The 17,298-nt window shown below is 46.0% G+C and overlaps 5 protein-coding genes across 5 annotated transcripts; 3 read left to right on the top strand and 2 right to left on the bottom strand.

Annotated features, from left to right (window-relative positions):
- Window positions 1-83: 83 nt before the first annotated feature.
- AOL_s00007g542 (uncharacterized protein) lies at window positions 84-587 on the top strand (the record flags this gene model as incomplete). Its single annotated transcript, XM_011120442.1, has 1 exon — window positions 84-587. One exon carries the CDS (start codon window positions 84-86, stop codon window positions 585-587), a length of 504 nt encoding a protein of 167 aa, XP_011118744.1.
- Window positions 588-1,499: 912 nt separating this feature from the next.
- AOL_s00007g543 (uncharacterized protein) lies at window positions 1,500-3,819 on the bottom strand (the record flags this gene model as incomplete). Its single annotated transcript, XM_011120443.1, has 6 exons — window positions 1,500-1,544; window positions 1,601-1,951; window positions 2,025-2,220; window positions 2,279-3,012; window positions 3,088-3,564; window positions 3,643-3,819. 6 exons carry the CDS (start codon window positions 3,817-3,819, stop codon window positions 1,500-1,502), a joined length of 1,980 nt encoding a protein of 659 aa, XP_011118745.1.
- Window positions 3,820-5,948: 2,129 nt separating this feature from the next.
- On the top strand, window positions 5,949-7,252 carry AOL_s00007g544 (uncharacterized protein; the record flags this gene model as incomplete). Its single annotated transcript, XM_011120444.1, has 6 exons — window positions 5,949-6,030; window positions 6,114-6,151; window positions 6,226-6,515; window positions 6,607-6,784; window positions 6,844-7,063; window positions 7,137-7,252. 6 exons carry the CDS (start codon window positions 5,949-5,951, stop codon window positions 7,250-7,252), a joined length of 924 nt encoding a protein of 307 aa, XP_011118746.1.
- A 573-nt stretch (window positions 7,253-7,825) lies between these two features.
- On the bottom strand, window positions 7,826-10,268 carry AOL_s00007g545 (uncharacterized protein; the record flags this gene model as incomplete). Its single annotated transcript, XM_011120445.1, has 2 exons — window positions 7,826-9,839; window positions 9,955-10,268. The coding sequence occupies 2 exons, from the start codon at window positions 10,266-10,268 to the stop codon at window positions 7,826-7,828; spliced, it is 2,328 nt and encodes a 775-aa protein (XP_011118747.1).
- A 973-nt stretch (window positions 10,269-11,241) lies between these two features.
- On the top strand, window positions 11,242-16,981 carry AOL_s00007g546 (uncharacterized protein; the record flags this gene model as incomplete). The annotated part of the gene is made up of 4 exons (XM_011120446.1): window positions 11,242-11,339; window positions 11,424-12,165; window positions 12,456-15,617; window positions 15,680-16,981. The coding sequence occupies 4 exons, from the start codon at window positions 11,242-11,244 to the stop codon at window positions 16,979-16,981; spliced, it is 5,304 nt and encodes a 1,767-aa protein (XP_011118748.1).
- Window positions 16,982-17,298: the final 317 nt, after the last annotated feature.

A 17,298-nucleotide genomic window follows, 5' to 3' on the forward strand; every position in this document is an offset into this window, starting at 1 on the left:
TCTCTCTCTCTCTCTCTCTCTCTCTCTCTCTCTCTCTCTATACATACATCCACACACACACACACACACACGCATATATATATATGTATACCCACAAAGAGGAGAAAGTAACTGAATCCAACGTCTCTTGTAGGTTCATCCTAGACGGCTTCCCACGCACAGTACCACAGGCCGAACGTCTCGACCAGATGCTCGAATTCCGCAAAGAAAAGCTCAACCATGCCGTACAACTCGAAATCGATGATGCCCTATTGGTTGCCCGTATTACCGGCCGTCTCGTCCATCCTGCCTCCGGCCGCTCCTACCACAAAATTTTCAACCCTCCCAAAGTCGCCATGACTGATGACGTCACCGGTGAGCCTTTAATACAACGGTCTGATGACAACGAAGAGACCTTGAAGAAGAGACTGGGAACCTACCACGCTCAGACGGCGCCGGTCGTCGATTATTATAAGAAGAAGGGAATCTGGACCGGTGTTGATGCATCACAGCCACCATCTACCGTTTGGAAAACACTTTTGGGAATCTTTGACGAAGATAAATCAAAGAGTCCTATATTGAGTCAGGTCGGCATCTCCCCAAAGTAGGTTAGGCAAGGAAAGAAGGAGGTGAGAAGCGGGTGGGGGTTTCCACCGAATACCTTAGGACGTTTATCATGGAAGGACGATATGATGACTCTTTTTTCTATATAGCCATTTCACCCTGTTCACTGTATGAAATATTTATCCCTCTCCCCCCCCCCCCCTCTCTCTCTCTCTCTCTCTCTTTTGTAAAAACAGAAACAAATATTGGCAAAGGGTTGTCAGAACCTTTCTAATCACTTTCTCTATATACATATATTCTCACATACATGCTTTCCTCGAAACCAATGCCCATGTAAATAGGTATGCAATTAAACCGAATTAGAACTTGTTTGTATCGCGAAAACGGCCCCACTGCTTTCCATAACGTATAACTTCATTGGTCGAAGTGCTTCAGCTTAAAAAACAGGTCGTGTCCGAACAAAAAACATGTATTAATACCCGCAATAGAGCTAGCCGTTTTGAAGCATTTAATTCCAAGCTTCGTCGTAGTAGGGGGGCTACGGGTTCCTCTAATTGGTGGCGACATCTCTCTAGTATACACAACAAAACTATGACTGCCCGTTCGTAAATTGTCGCAGGGAAAAATAAAAAAGAGAATACAAGCATGGAAAGTGAACGGCCTTGTGTATGGAAACAGCAAATCTTGGATCATTCGACGTTTATTCCACAAGTCATAGGTAGACAGCCACCCGTTGAAAAAGTCAGCATCGTATTTTTCATGAAAGATCACTCAACCTGATGCAATGCTAAAACGCGAGACCAAAATGTCGAAAACGGGAAAAAGGAAGGGAAAGTATATGAAAGGAACCACAGCAGTTCCCACGACCTGACTCCGGTAACGCTGCACTTTTAAGTTAATACATCTGATTATCATTATGAGAAGCTATTGCATCCCATCCCCATCCCTGCAAATATTTACTTTTCTTTCTTGATTTTGCTAATTATCGAAGCCAGATCCTGCTATGAAGGAGTTAGCTCGCCTGGTGATGTCGCATATTAGGGTAGTGAGTACATACGTCCGCTTTTCGTTTTCCCTTGCTAATTGAGGTATCGGGTGTTGAACCCCGGCTGGCTGTTCCAGCACTCTCTTTGGAGATTTCTGCAAAACAGCTGGCATGATATATGCGGCTCCCGGATTGTATCGCATCCATAAGTACCCAGTCCTCCGCATCGGGATGCCATACAGTGTTAAACTTCTCTTTACAGACCGGGCAAGTTAGGTTGGAAAGCGCTGCGTCGTTGGGAGCGGGGATGTAATTCTGGCTGCTAGCTTCCTGAGTTGATGTATCAACATCTGCACCTTGCTGGGGCTGTCCAGATGTCATTGTATTGGAGTCATCCTCGTCTTCCCGGAATTTGATCCATTCCTAATTTACAACTAATCATTAGACTCATTATTCTTTTCCTTTTGGTCGGCAATGCAAAGACTTTATATCTTACCTCTTCACCAACGTACCAACTTCTAAACTGTGCATGCTTTGAACTGTCAGCTATTCGTTGGTGGACGCGGAAATGCCAATCCAAGTGGGCAGCTTTGTCCTTCTTTCCCTGCTCGTTGTTTGTAAAGCGTCGGGCGCATGATCCACACTTATTCGGGAGACTATCGTTCAGGATTGAGACGAAATGTAATCGAGGTCTGTTGGTTTCAATTCTATGTCAGCACTGCACCCATTGGCTATCTTTAGGATGCTTACATCTTGAGCGCGGCGGTGTTAAGTTCTATACCCAGCGTTTCCCAATGTACTGCGAACCCTGTCGTTGTGGAAACCGCACTCGGAGTAGGCGCCTTTGTCAATCCGGATTGGTAATAGCCCTGGTTAAGAGGTGTACTTGGTTTCGTCCCCGAAGATGATGGGGGGGTCGAGCCAGTCTTTAGCAAACCTGCGGATATCAAAGACTCGAATAGGCTCTTTGATCCTGAAGGGGCAGATGCTGGGGCACCCAGCGGGGTTTGGCTCCTAGCATTGTTTACTGCAGGGGGTTGAGTATTGGAATATTGGCTCAAAAGACTCGCCAAGTTAGGGCCTTGACTTGCATTTAGTTGTGGAGGCGGTGCTGTTTGGAGAGCTGGTAGCTGGTGCGCCTGTGGTTGTGGTGGGGCAGGCACATGCACCGAGATTGCGATTCTGGAAAGTTGATCTCTAATCTGGGAGAGTTGGTCCGTCGGTAACTGCTGGGTGCTTAAAATTGTTTGTAGATCTAGCAATGCTTTGAGCCTTTTTTGAATCTCGGTATCCCATGGATTCTCAGCAAACCTTGCCTGGGTAGTTGCGATCAAGGGCCGGATATCATTCAACAGAGCATCTGTTGTTGGAATATTTGCTAGCAAATTCGGTGCAGCAAGGCCTAATTGCACAGCCAACTGTTGGTATTTAGAATGCTGTGCCCCCTGGAGTGAGGGCGTATCTTGAGTAGTGGCGGGCTGAGGCTAGATGAGGAAGTTAGCTCCTAACGGCATATTTTATCCAACGAAGCAGAAGAGAAAGGAAGAAAAAAAACTCACTATAACCTTGTTGCCAGGCTGTTCCGCCCTCCCATCGAAACTCTGAGATGGCGGGGGGTTGTATGGGCCCGTGTGGCCGTGTCCATTTGTGGGCGGCGTCGGGGTAGAGCGATATGGGCCCGGGTTTGCGGCAGCCTGACTAGGCTGTTGCCCTATTCCCAACCTAGCATTATCTTGCTTCATCTGTTCCTGCTGCCGCTGGACTGCAGCTGTTCTTGCTTTGATCAATGCATTGTCTATTTTCCTTGTCGTCTCCGCAGGGAACAGTGGGTTAGAAGACGTCGAGCCGGGAACGGGCTGCTTCCATGTCTGAAGCATTTCTTCAAGCTTTCGACGGACTGGACCTTCCACGAGACTGTACGCATCCATGAATGTCCTGTACAAATTCCGCCCAAAGAACAATGTATAAGGTGTCCCCACGTTCTTGGCAATCGAGTCTAAGAGATATAATGCGGGTAGCTTGCGCAATGGAGAAATCTAATTTATGTGGTAGAACGGTGACGTCAGGGTAATTCTATTACAATAATCTAGATAAATATTATCCGTAATACATACCTTTTGAATATGCTCTTCGATCACTTTAGATATGGCTTGGGCAGCATGTATGTTCTCTTTGGCGATGACGGTGAGATTCGTAATCTCCCATCTCGAATTGACAGACAGGTCCTCGAGGGACGATCTATAATCTTCAGCAAGTTCCTCAGGAGAGGGAACCTCGTCGTTGAAGGACATTTTTCTTTTTCTGTTTTCCAGCTGACTTGGGAGAGAATAGGGAGAGGAAGAAGGGGAAGAGAACGAGGATGGAGTCTCAATCGCTTGTAAGTCTTGTCGTGTTCTGGGTCCCGCGGATAGTATCACCAAGGCAATCAAAAGGTCGTGGGCTAGACAAGTTCCCGCGACACTCTTCGGTCGACGACCGTACGGGGAACTGGCGTGGTTTGCTGAAAATAACTGCGAGGACAGGTTTTGGATTTGGATATCACTGGCGAGATCTTTGCAGCCGGTCCAGGCTTTAAACGCCGGTTCTCTTTCGGGCTGACTTCCCGACTGTCAGTCTCAGTCTCTTGCAATTGTGGAATATCTCTGTTGGTGCTGGTCCGCGATCAATATGGTCAATGGTCAGCAGTTACTTTTGTCTTTCTTTCTCTCCTTTTCCTTTATTTTCTTTCTTTCTTTCTTTTTTTTTTACCTTTCTAGATTCTTTTTTTCTTTTTCTTTCTTGCTTTCTTTCTAGATCTTTTTCCGTATCTCTTTTTCTCTTCTTTTTCTCTTTCTTTTTCTTTTTGTCCTTTAAAACGGATATTCGCTTTCTCGGATTTTCTTTGACCTCCGGGTGTCCTCCTCTTTCGCGACTTCTTCCCTTATGGCCTTTTCGCGCGCGATGGCAAGAGACAGCTCACTGATTAGTCTTTCAGATGGCAGAAGGCGGAAGATACGATGTTATTAGAGAACATATAAGAAAGCTACTATCTAAAGTATCGAGATTCCAAGACGCCACTACGAAAGAACAGATTTCAAGCCCAAAACAGAGTAACGGGAAAGCAACCGCGTTCGATGGTTGCCTTTCAATACTTTCCCAGTATCTTTGGATCTTTTTCCCCGTTTCTTTCTCCTCTTTCTTCTTTTTTTCTCCCCCTTCCTTTACGACAATGTAGCTACGGCCCCGACTAAAAGTAATATCCTTTGGATGGGGGCAAATGCACCCGAAGTAAAAAGCGATAGAAGACGCGACAGAGTCTATCAGCAGTATCTTCCGATGAGGGGAGGAAATATGAAGCCAATAAATCGAGTATCGGGAAATACAAAAAAATGATTCGTATTCGATGGCGAGAAATATCTGCAAGTGCTATCGTATGGTGTAAGACCTCAACGGGACTCGAAAATGACTATATTGCGGGCGAAAGTTTGTTTCTGGACAAAAGAGATGAAATCAGTATATGGCACCTTGTCAGTAGCTAAACAATGGAGGAGGATAAAGTCATACTCGTGGGATGATAGATGGGGTAAACGATCTTTGGATCCTGTCAAAGTCAGCAGGGTAAAGGAAACTCCCGAAGTAAGACGCGACGAGGTTTATCTTTGAACTGTAAATCTAGGAGTGATGAAAGAAGAGGAGGGGATTCGGGAATTGTATTGGGGGTCGGGGGGTATATGAGGGCGTGAGAGAGGGAGGAGGGTGGTTGACTGTGGTTGACCGTGGTTGCATTGATGGTTGTATACTAGGTACTTACTTAAGTAAGTATTAGTCGTCGTCGTTGGTGGTGGATATTAAGTCAAGTAAGTTTCGGCTAAACCTGCTTTGGACCAGCAGCCATCCGATTCCGCTCTCGACTGGGAAATGCCCTTGAAAGGAAACCGCGGGAAAAATCGGTCCAATCGCAGTGCATCTGATCGCGCTGCTGGGAAAATTCGAAGGAAAAAAAAAAAAAAAAAAAAAAAAGCCAGAGACCAGACATTTGCGGTACCCCTCCATCAATTGTTAAGTTCCAATTGACATTGACCTTTCCATTCAAAAATCCTTTTGACCTTCTTTTTTCTTTTCCTTCGGTGTCTGATCCTATCCTGCCTTGTCTTGTCTTGCTTTGTCTTCCTTTCGATCTTTCCCAAGAACAATTATATATACCTAATTATACCGATTGGTAATTGTTTCCACTGGACGAGTACTGCACATTGAATTCAATCCACAGACCCGACCAAAGCGCCTGATTAAACTTAGATTCACTGCAACGATAGATCAATACTTATTCATTAACCAAAATCAGCAGTAATACACATAATACCGGTGCACGGTACCTCGATTGCTGACTGCTGCTTACTCCTCGAATCGAAGCTATCGAGAACTTCATTAACATAGTCCAACGATGTCTCCAGTTCTCCACTCAACCGGGACCTCTGCCCAGAAGGTTCAACGAGAATCTGGCACTGCCCGTGTCCTAGGGTCTGGTGAGCCTTCGAGACTTCCAAACCGCTCTTGATCCTATAATCGCACAATACTAAAAACAAAAAACCCATCGGCAATGGAACAGGAACTGCTGGAATTGCTGAATTGGCTATCTTCCATCCCGTATGTATCTCATATCCACTAAATTAGACTATCCTGCAATGGTCCAAATAAACTCACAAACTCGAATCGCACAGGTCGATACCATTGCCAAACGTCTGATGTCCAACCAGGGCAAAGTTTCGTCGGCATCTCAACTCAATACCATTATATTTAGGGATTTCGCCAGTGCTCCCTTTGGACGAAAGCTAGTCTCGCTTTTCCCAGGTCTAGGATACGCCGCTGGGTACAAGGTCTCCCAAAGAATATACAAATATGGTGGCCAACCCTACATGAAAGATTATCTCTCAAAGCACCACGGCGACAAATTCGACAGGACGTTTGGCAAGGGTACCGGAAAGGCTATCATGTATGCGACGGCTGGAAGGTAAAAAATCTCTTCCCCGTCGCTATTTTCTTATCACAGTTGCTTTGCTAAAACTTTCTCTCTACTACCTTTTTTTTTTCTAAAAAAAAAGTTTAATTGGAATTGGTGAAATTGTACTTCTGCCGCTCGATGTCTTGAAGATTAAGCGACAGACAAACCCTGAGGCCTTCCGCGGACGAGGATTGTTCCGAATCATCAAAGATGAGGGCTTCGGTCTCTACCGGGGTTGGGGTTGGACTGCTGCCAGAAATGCACCTGGTAGCTTTGCGGTACGTCAGGGTATCTAGAACGTGGGAAACCTCAACCTTATCACTAATATTTTTTACAGCTGTTTGGTGGTAGCGCGTTTGCAAAAGAATTCCTCTTCGACTTGAAAGACTACAATAAAGCGACATGGGGACAGAATTTCGTCGCCTCGATATCCGGCGCTGCGGCTTCCCTCATCGTTTCTGCTCCCCTTGATGTTATCAAAACCAGAATTCAGAATAGGAATTTTGAGAACCCGGAAAGTGGTTTCAGAATCGTAGCTAGCATGATCAAGAACGAAGGTAATTTGATTTCTCTCATAAGTTGGAACTACACAATATATGCATCCGGGAGGCTAACATTTCATCGTTCTAGGTCCCACGGCGTTCTTCAAAGGCCTGACCCCAAAGCTCCTGATGACTGGTCCTAAGCTAGTCTTTTCATTTTGGCTCGCTCAAACTTTGATACCCGCGTTCGGTACCGTTGTTTAGGAACGCCGAATTCCCTAGATTTGCTAGAGGCGACGAATTACCGACATACACATACCCTTGTATATAGACATCAAAATCTCAATCCCTACAGAATCTTCTCGGCTTTTCCTCGCTGTTCTCGATACTTTGTTTGTTTGTTTCGTCACCCGCTAGCGTGCTCTTTTAACATAGTATATTTATACTTGATGGGAACTAAAGGTTTTGGGATTGAACCGGGTCCTGTTGCTTCCTTATTTACATGGTGTTACATTACACGATATGTGATTCTAGATTAACTCCCAATCCAAAATAGATAGTCTCTACTACATTTCTATATGCAAAACTGTCCTACAGTACTTGGGGATTAAAAATGCCGTGCCGTTCAGTTTCCTGACACCGTTCCATCCTTTGATGTATTTCGGTACTGAGAGGCTAGTTCCTAGGTAATTGGCACAACCTTGGTATCACTAGATGAGACCATTCATATATTAGAGAAGAAAAAAGGTGTACCCTTTAGCTTGGTTGAGGATATGAGTGACCGGTGACCGGTATGTTTTCTATTTCTGTCTTTCTTTCCTCCTTCTTTCTCCATTTTTAGCAACTCCCAAGTAAGCTTAAATCACTCCTGGCTTCAGCTATGAACCTTTTGATCTTTTCAGGGTCTTTTTCGCCATTGGTCTCTACCCCGCTGCTGACATCAACCCCTCCTAAATTACTTTCCAAGCCCCCAAGCCTATTGATGAGATCTTTGACGTTATCCGGAGACAAACCACCTGCTAGCATCGCAGGTACCCCTGAATCTAGAGTTGCTTGAACCTCGGAGATATCAAGAGAACTTCCTGAGCCACCACTACCTGCATCCAATAACGGGGCAACGTGATAACCGCGGGTCCCAAGGCCTGCTTCGCCAGGTTTAAACACATGCACAACCGGCACAGGGATTAGTTTCGCCCATTCAATAGGCTCCTGTCCGTGCAGTTGTACAACGTCTAGCGAAGCTATGCGGATGGCCTGGAGAATGTATGAAAGCGGTTGGTTTTGGAAAACACCCACCAACAAGGTCCGCCTTGGATGTGATAGCGTATTGCGAAGATGGTGTTTGAAGAAGTCTTCCGTAATAGTTTCCCCGGAATCCACCTCTTGCGCTGTGGAAGAGGCCCCCCCTTTCTCTGTTATTCTTAAAGTTTCGGATATTTGAGACGCTGTTGCGAGATCAATACATCTCTTGGAGCCTTCGACAAGGATTACTCCAACAAGGTCAGCGCCGTGTTCAGCTGCAATCTTGGCTGCCTCCGTTGTCCTTGTCCCGCATATCTTGACCAAGAGCTTCTTTTGTGGGATTTCGGGGGCACCCGAGGAACCCGAGGACATAAGCTTTTCAATGAATGGCTTAGGTTTTTCCCCCGCCCTCATCAGGCTCTCCCCAACCAGTACCGCATGTGCTCCGTCCCTTTCATACCTTTCTACGTCCTTGCGCTCCGAGATCCCACTCAGAGCTATGAGAATAGTATCCTTAGGAACCATGGAAACCAACGAACTGGTGGTTCCGAGATCCACATTGAAAGAATGGAGGTCACGGTTGTTGACCCCGATAACCTTGGCGTTTAATTTGAGCGCCTTGGTCATCTCTTCTGCGCTGCTAACCTCGACGAGAGGCTCCATGGATAGGCTTAAAGAATATTTATAAAGCCGTTCAAGCAGATCGTCAGATAACATTTTAACGATGAGGAGGACAGTATCAGCACCGGCAAGACGGGCTTCAAGAATTTGGTATTCGTCGAATATGAACTCTTTGCGTAGAATAGCAGGTCGGTTTGTTAAGCCATCTACAGCGGCTCGGGCATTTCTCATGTCTTCGAGGGAGCCTTTGAACCACTCTGGTTCGGTAAGAACCGATATAGCTGCGGCACCAGAGAGTGCATACCGGCGTGCTTGAACTGCCGCATTAGTGTTAATGTCGATGATACCTTTGGATGGCGAGGCTCGTTTGACTTCTGCCAACAGGGCGAGTGGATATGGGGAGTTTCTAAGCCTCTGGGGGAAGTCTATTAGGGGAGGAGCCAGCTGCATTTCAGAGATTTGTAGCAAATCCTCAGGCCGCTGGCCGGGTATTTGCTTCTGGATTGCAACCTTTCGCTTTCTATCTGCATATATCTTGTCCAGGATGGATGGCTCTGATGGTTTAGCGGAAATGGCGGTTTGATGTGTTCTCCTCCATTCTTGATATGCAATGCTATGTCCAACATCGCCAATTAACGTTGGGTCGTTATCGGACCATTTCCCTCCTTTCCATTTCAGGAAATTCCTGAACAATTGACGGCCAGCGAGAGTCAGAATGCTCTCCGGATGGTACTGAACGCCCTCTACGACGAATTCCTTATGACGAACACCCATAATGACGCCCCGGTCTCCAGTCCAGGATGTAACTTCGAGGCATGATGGTAGGGTCTCATATGTGCCTGCAAGGGAATGGTATCGGGTAACAGGGATGGATTGATCGACATCCTTGTAGACGCCAATACGGTCGTGGAGAATGTCCGAGGTCTTTCCATGGAGGATTTCATTGGCCGAGGCCACGGTTCCGCCAAACGTGGTGTACATGCATTGCCTATATGGTTACAGAAAGATTTGGTTTGGTTAACATTGCAAATCCTCGCGACAAATTTTTTTTATTTTTTTTATTTTATTTTATAAAAAAACAGACCGATTGAGGGTAAACTCACTGGCCCATACATACGCCGAGAATCGGTATCTTGCCAGTGAAGTGTTTGATGGCTTCGCTGCTGACTCCGGAGTCAGTCAACGGATGACCTGGTCCGGGCGATATGACCAACTGGGTTGGGTTTCGATTGATCAAATCATCAAGCGTTATTTGGTCATTGCGAACGACCTGGACAGTGGCACCTTCGAGCACAAGGTACTGGGATACGTTATATGTAAAAGAGTCATAATTGTCGATGAGGATGAGGTTTGAGGCATGGTCAAGTTTTGGCTGTGGGTCATCGTGACTAAGGACGGTGGCCTGAAAGGAAGGCATGATGAGGGATATTGATTGAAGTCCAAATAGTATACCTATGTATACGTACTTGGTGTGCATGCATCAGCTATCAGGGCTTTCTAGTTCAGAGTTGGGGACTTTCTTGAGTGCTTACCTAAATCACTTATCTCTGAAGCTCTTTTATTTCCTTACTTACCAAGTATCCTCACTATTAGGCGAGATCAAGATGGTGGTGTAGTGTAGAGGGGAGATTTGAAAGTATGAATGTATCGGCGGGCGAACGTTGAGTCAGTCCAAAGGCTGGCCGAATGCGCTCGGAGAGAAAGTAAGTACAAGAAGAACAAGCAGAACAAGAACAAGAACAAGAACAAGAACAAGAACAGTCTGAAGAATAAGAATAAGAATAAGAATAGGAGCGAGAATAAGAATAAGAAGAACAAGGAGAACAAGAAGAGGAAGAAGCTTGAATTGTTCTTTGAACTAAATTTCGGACCGCCAGCCGGATAACCTGTAGTAGAATCGAAGGCCTGACCGGAGGCTACTAACTATTTCCAAACCTGACTGACTGACCTACTTACTAATTTCCTTACTTAAGTAATTACCTCTTATCTAGGTACTTATTATATCCTAGAATATAACACCAGATAGATACTTTACTTACTTATACATCTTAATAAATAAATAAGAAAAAGTTAGAGAAAAAAAGGTACTTCAGTAAACTCAAATTGATATACTTACTTGCTTCCATGTACGTATGCAGGGCCAAGGAAGAATCGAACCCCTGCCAGTCCAGTCCAGTCCAGTTTCAGTTTCTAGTCTGGTGTTGATAACCAACCAACACCAAACACCATCCTCCATTTTCAATCCTCAACGCGTCTTCAACATCTCCGTCTCCAGTCTCCAGTCTCCAATTACCTGGTAACATATGGTTCCTTCAGCTTCATCATAACGACGCCTCTGAATTCTTCTTTACCTTTTTCCTTTAATAGGCGCCGCCCATCTTATTCTCAAGATGGCTTCTAGCGGTGTGGCCTCAGCGAACAGACAATTGTCTAGCAAAACCTTCGATTCCGCGCTCGAAGATGCTCTTAGAAATAATACCCCTCTATTGTTCGTCATACCGCCCCTCCACAATAATAACTCTGTCTATCCGCAGCTAACAATTTGCCCTTCTTTTTCTTCTTCTTTTTCTAGATCCTGGAAGTCTGCCTTGCATCGGTTAGATACGCCGCGCTCGTCTGTCGCAGTTCGAAATCTGAAAAGCTGGCTCCTCTCCTCTCCCCAGTTATCGTCCCTGACTAGCTCATATGCCGCTATCCCTCCACCCAATGCTGCGAGCCAGCAGGCCTTCGAAACTAAAACATCCATGATCAATATCACTGCCGATATCCTGATTCCCATAGCCGATATAAAAGAAGATGCTTTGTATCTTAGCAAAAGCATAGACCTAGATGAATTGGAAGCGCTCCGAATATGCATTCTAGAATACCAGGAGAGGAGCCCCGCTCTTGCCTCTGTATCTAATGATACTACTGATAACCAACAGGCTCTCCTATCGATGTCGATGTTTACAAAATCCACCAACAGGCTGAATGCTGCATCCGATATCCAAACCCCGGAAACGCAAAGAAGGGACAGACAACGTAATCTTTATTTTTCTGAGAGACGTTTTAAAATAAAAGTTGCAACTTCACTTGTGCGAAATGTAGTCAACTATGATGCAAAGGCCCCAAGGAAAACCCCATTCTATGGTACTGCAAAAAAGATACTCAGGAAGATGATTGGAGAAGGCAAAAAAGATGGCAAGAGCGGGTTTGTTGAAGAACTTATCGCGGACATCAGCAATTCTATCAGTGCCGCCAAGGTCCCCAGGGCATTTTCAGAAGATAGACCGCAGAGTAAATTTGTCGAAAACCGTGGGCACTGGGAACGACAGGTATGAAGCTGAACCCGAAACTGGGGGTAGAAATTATTTTTTTTTGCAGACAACTTTAGCTAACCAAACGCTGCCAATGCTCCTAGGTTCTGGCGAATATATACCACTGCCTTAAATTCCTGTTCCTTCTGATTTATGGGCCCATATCTCCTTCTGGCACCATTGTATCCGCTTGGTTCCAGTGCATGGGCTCGACTGCCTTTCTAACGGACTTGAAATTTGTAGAGTTCCCTCGTCTTCCCCCACAAACCCCCCCCAAGTCGACCGCTTGCTAATCTTGCGGCCTCTAGTTAAGCAAACCGCTCAATTCCACCCTCCAGGATTTCCTCAATGCCATTATACCACTTGGAGCAATCGTATCCTTCGCCATGCTTTCGCTGGACTCATTAGAGGCACGGCTTACCGGTAACTTCACATCCTTGGCGAAGGAAATCGAACCATCAGCTTCATTGTATCTCGAAGAAGCGGAAGCTGTTGGTCTAGTTCACGAGGTTCTGCTCGAATATGTAGGAGAACGGTGTTACTTACCTGCATCCCTTGCGGGTTGGGCGTGGGCTATTATCCTGCGGACTTATAATGACATCCAGGAGGATGAATTTGAGTTCTCAAACAAGGACCTAAAACAGCCAGGGACACCCTTACAGCGGATTCACAAAATTATGGCAAATATAATGGCGTCTTCAACTCAGGCCGAAGGACCAGCATTGTATCTAGCGAAGAAGGCGCTAAAAGCTAATATTCTAAAGACGGTTGAAAACCTCGTCCACGGGCTGCCAGGAGGGGGCGGGTGGTCACTTCAGATGGAAGAAGATGGCGAAAAGATGAGGCAAATTCTTGCTGGGTTGATGCGGATGGGAATGGATTTGCTCGACTGGGATCTTGGAGCGATAGAAGCCTTCGTCGCCACACACAAAACATTATCTCCGTTGCGAATCCGTAATAAATTTCAAAAACTAGGTGGTGAAGATGGAGAGGAGGAGAATCCCGACGAAGAAGAAGATCCTTCAGCAAACCGAGATATCACGAAAAGTTCAGAGGCGGCCCTCTCTCGAGGTGTATGGGCGGATAGGACGGTCATCGAGAGAACTATTCATATAGCGAGGGCCCGTTTCCCCTACGAGCCTATCCCATTTTGCGCTATCCTTGGTGCTACTACACCTCGAGAGATTGTCGACGAGCCGTATAACCTCGGATTCAAATACCTAGAAGACCACATGGAGTCCTTTACCTATGCCCTACCACCGAACTTCCGTGGTACAGAAGTGGACGAGAACGACGCCGGTAAAATTGTCCTTCTTGAGGACTTAATGGTTGTTGAGGGGCGACGAGAGGACAGTGGCGGCGCCTTTATCCTACCAGCCGGCATATTTGGAAGGATTATCAGCAGTGGGGTTAGTCCTCCTATCGTTCGGTGGGATTATCGCTACTCAGGTGTTGAATTTCTTGGGCGGCTTCTGGAACGGACACTGCTCGGTGGTACCCTACACGAGCCCTCTCTCGCCATTGAGATTTTGGGTATCTTCGATAACATTTTAGTATCGTATCGAGACAAACCAGACAATTTGGGAGATTTTGAGGACAGATTCAATGCAACCAACTTTTTGGAGGGCGCAAGCAATATTCTGGCCCCTAATAGCGACATAATCAGTGTCATTTTGGACCTATTTGAAGCATCTTTACCATTGTCCGTCATGCTTAAATCAGTCGAACTCTCTTCAGCTTGTCTTCGTGTTATCATCACGCTTATCTCAATTGTTCCTGGGAGGATATGGCCTTTGCTCGGCCGCTCATCCCTTCTAGAGAGAAATGGGCGAGGCGGTCTCTTAGGCAAGATCTTGGAATCTGTTGAGATCGTCCAAGGGAAATACACGTTCCTTCTAACAACATTTTCGATGTATGAAGCACTGCTATCGGATGCAATCGCCGGTGTAGTCTTCAGCGGCACTATCGGCTCCCCCGGTAGTATAGTATCTGGGGCAGGCGTGGGATCCGGAATCAGTAAGGAGATGCAGGCCTCGATCCTCCAGGATTGGACCAGATTCTGGTGCTCTATCTTCGAAAGCTTTACCACCTGGAAATACCTCCACGTTGATGAACGGCTCATGCTTAACTTTAAGCTCTGTACAACCTTTTCTCGGGTCCTCAAGACGGTTTACGGGGTTGCTTCTGATGAAAATCAGGGCTATGGTTTATTTGAAGGGCTGGCTCCGTCCGTGTCAACAATCTGCAGCACTTTTTTCAACCCGGCTATCACACAGGCCGTGGACCCCCTCCTATTGGCTATCAATGAAGGCTTGGAAACTAAAGACTCTACAATAAACAATCTGTTTATCTTAGATTGGATCGACAGCATAGTAGCTTCTTTAGAGTTTAGTTCTACGGCTCTCAAAGTGCAACACCTTCAGAAGAAAACCCCAAGTTATCTCGAAGGGAAACTCTATGAGCGGTCTTTAGATCTAATTGCGCTTTACGAGGTCGATGAAACCTTCCGACGCCCTGTTATAGAAGTACTGGATAGCCTCCTTGATGGCTCCGGGCTTTGGGTAGGAGAACCGCCTTCGATTCTTGGGCATATAGGCTCATCTGGCGCAAACCACCTTCTGGAGTTGATTCAGAGGCTTGGTGGAAGACTAGGTGACGAGGAACTTGAGGTCTCCATCTGGAAATTCTTTTGTACAGTCATCGCGAATAAACAACAAGGTTTATCTATCAAATTAGTGACCGGTAACAACCTCGAGGTGCCCAATCCGACACGGGGCACGCCGGCGAGCCTACCAAAACGTGCAAAGTCTATGCTAGCATCGGCATTGGAAACTCTTGTTAACATTGAGTCACTACCCGGCTCGCTTCTAATATCGACGCTACAGGCTGTTTCAATTGCGCAGGACTTTTGGGGTCCCATCATCAGCAATCTACCGGATTATCCGGAGTTTCTCAAAGCAATAACATCTTACATTGAGAAAGTGGTCGTCAATTATTCAGCGAAGACACCGCCAGCGATCACGGAAAGCTGCAACAAAACGGCGGCGGCGGCCTATATAGCACAGATCCTTACGATGCACCTTTATCAAATAAGAGCAACCAAATCCTCGGACCCGAAAACAAAGGAGTTTCTCGTATCTCTTCTCCCAAAGCTCAAGTTCTACATCGACCACGGCGCGGTTATTCGAGGCTACAAAGCAAGCATGCATGGGCTCCTCTCCCTGAACCTCCAAAACAAGTGGCCCAACTGCCACCTTGAGAATTTCCGAAAGAGTTCGATGCAGGAAAGACGATACGGTACTAATTATTTCTATGACATTGAGCTAGCCGAGCATATTTTAAGATGGGATCGTGGTTGGAATAGCATAATAACCCGGCGTGCTAGCAACAAGGTCATTGAAATCAGAACGGGTTTTAAGCTTGATGTTGAAGCAGTAAATCTCAATCTAGCATTGATCGATTCTCAAGTGGTAAGGAAATTCTCGTTAGGACCATATTTATCGAGCGTCAGGACTGATCCGGTCACCTATAGTTCCTCTTTGATATGTGGGCGAATCTCGCCCTAGAGTTAACATGTCATAAGTTTTTCCAGAGTGCCGATGGATTCAATACTTTGTCAAGAGTAGGCCTTGATACCTTGAAGGCTACAATTGGGGAGTCTACACCTCCCACAATCTCGCCCATCCTGAATACGAAGCGAACTAGTTTGGCCTTTTCGCTCTTCCGACGACTTGGAGCCATCAACCTTAACCAAAACCAAGCACAGGGGTCTTTCTCCAAGATTCTGGAAACGACGTGGGATGTTGCTGCTGCCGCAGAATCTAATTTCCTTTCGGGACTTAGCAATGGTGGGAGCGAAAATTCTCGCAACTTACTCCGACTCCTTTATTTGGCATTAAATATGTGCTTGAATTCTAAAGAAGACCCCTCTCCTCGAGTGGTTTATTTACTGGTTGGAATTTTTGAAGTTGCTGTCGCCAGGGCATTCAAGGTTCTAGCCAACGCAGCTTACGAGAATTCCTCACCGTCCATCGCTGGGGACATGTTGGTTGTGATTGGTATCTTACAAACGATTCTCTCATTTGATGGGCTTGAGCCGGTTTACGAGCACCTTGTTAGTCACATCGCCAACCACGGCACGATCCGAGTCGCCACGATCCTTTTCACGTGGGCTTCGAAGTTGGTGGATACGCCTGCGGATGTCAATTCGACACCCGACCCCTTATACGGCGAAATTAGCATAATGTTTCTCGTAAAAGTATCAGCACTGCCGGTTTTCGCTGAACAGATTGCTTTGAACTCCGTGTTTAACTCTCTAAGTGAAGGCGACCTTGCGATGAAAATTCAAGCCGGTCAATTACTTCCAACTACTACACCCCGCCTGCATAATATTTGGGCTAAAGGGTTTCTCCCGTTGCTCTTGAATGTTCTTTTTGCCCTCAAGAAGCGTATCGCTCCGGAAATCGCCATGTTTCTACGATCATTCAACAGGCAAATTCTTTCGACAATTACATATCTCAGTAAGCCTGAGTATGTCGCTTTGTCACATTTGGAAGAGGTGACAGATCTAGTAGCTATCCTAGTCCTACTAGATCAAATGGGATCATCGCCCGGTGATGAACTCATGAATAGGGTACGGTCACTTGACACTGCTTGCGAACAGATCGTCAGCCACAAGGCATGGTTAGCTAAAGTCCTAGTCGCTACGAATGTGGAGGAAGACTCCCTGCTACAAGATATACAAGACGGAAGTAATAAGCTTTCTACAAAGGTCGGAATGCAAGCAAGGTTGATACAAAGGCTTATTGCATCAGTTGACGGCGAAGAGGATTAGAGAGGGGCCCAGATCACTTTTATTTTAGCGATATAATGCAATCCTGAGAATTTTCAATTATTCTGCTCCATACTCAAACTGAACACCACCCCTTAAGAAACCTAGTTGTAGTGTAAAGATTTACATGCTCCTGCGCATCGGTCCCAGTACAATTTTAGAACCTCGGACTAGTTGTATTTCGGGGTTATCGTTGCCGATTTCAGGCTCGCCCCGAGGGGGATTATATTTGTATATTACAGTACATAGTGCAAAAAAGAAACACACAGACGAAGAAACCCCGCCAACCGACATCCGTTAAAGTTTCATTTGACCCTCGA

Source organism: Orbilia oligospora (genome assembly GCF_000225545.1).
Source record: "Orbilia oligospora ATCC 24927 unplaced genomic scaffold scaffold00007, whole genome shotgun sequence".
Classification (NCBI taxonomy): Eukaryota; Fungi; Ascomycota; class Orbiliomycetes; order Orbiliales; family Orbiliaceae; genus Orbilia; species Orbilia oligospora.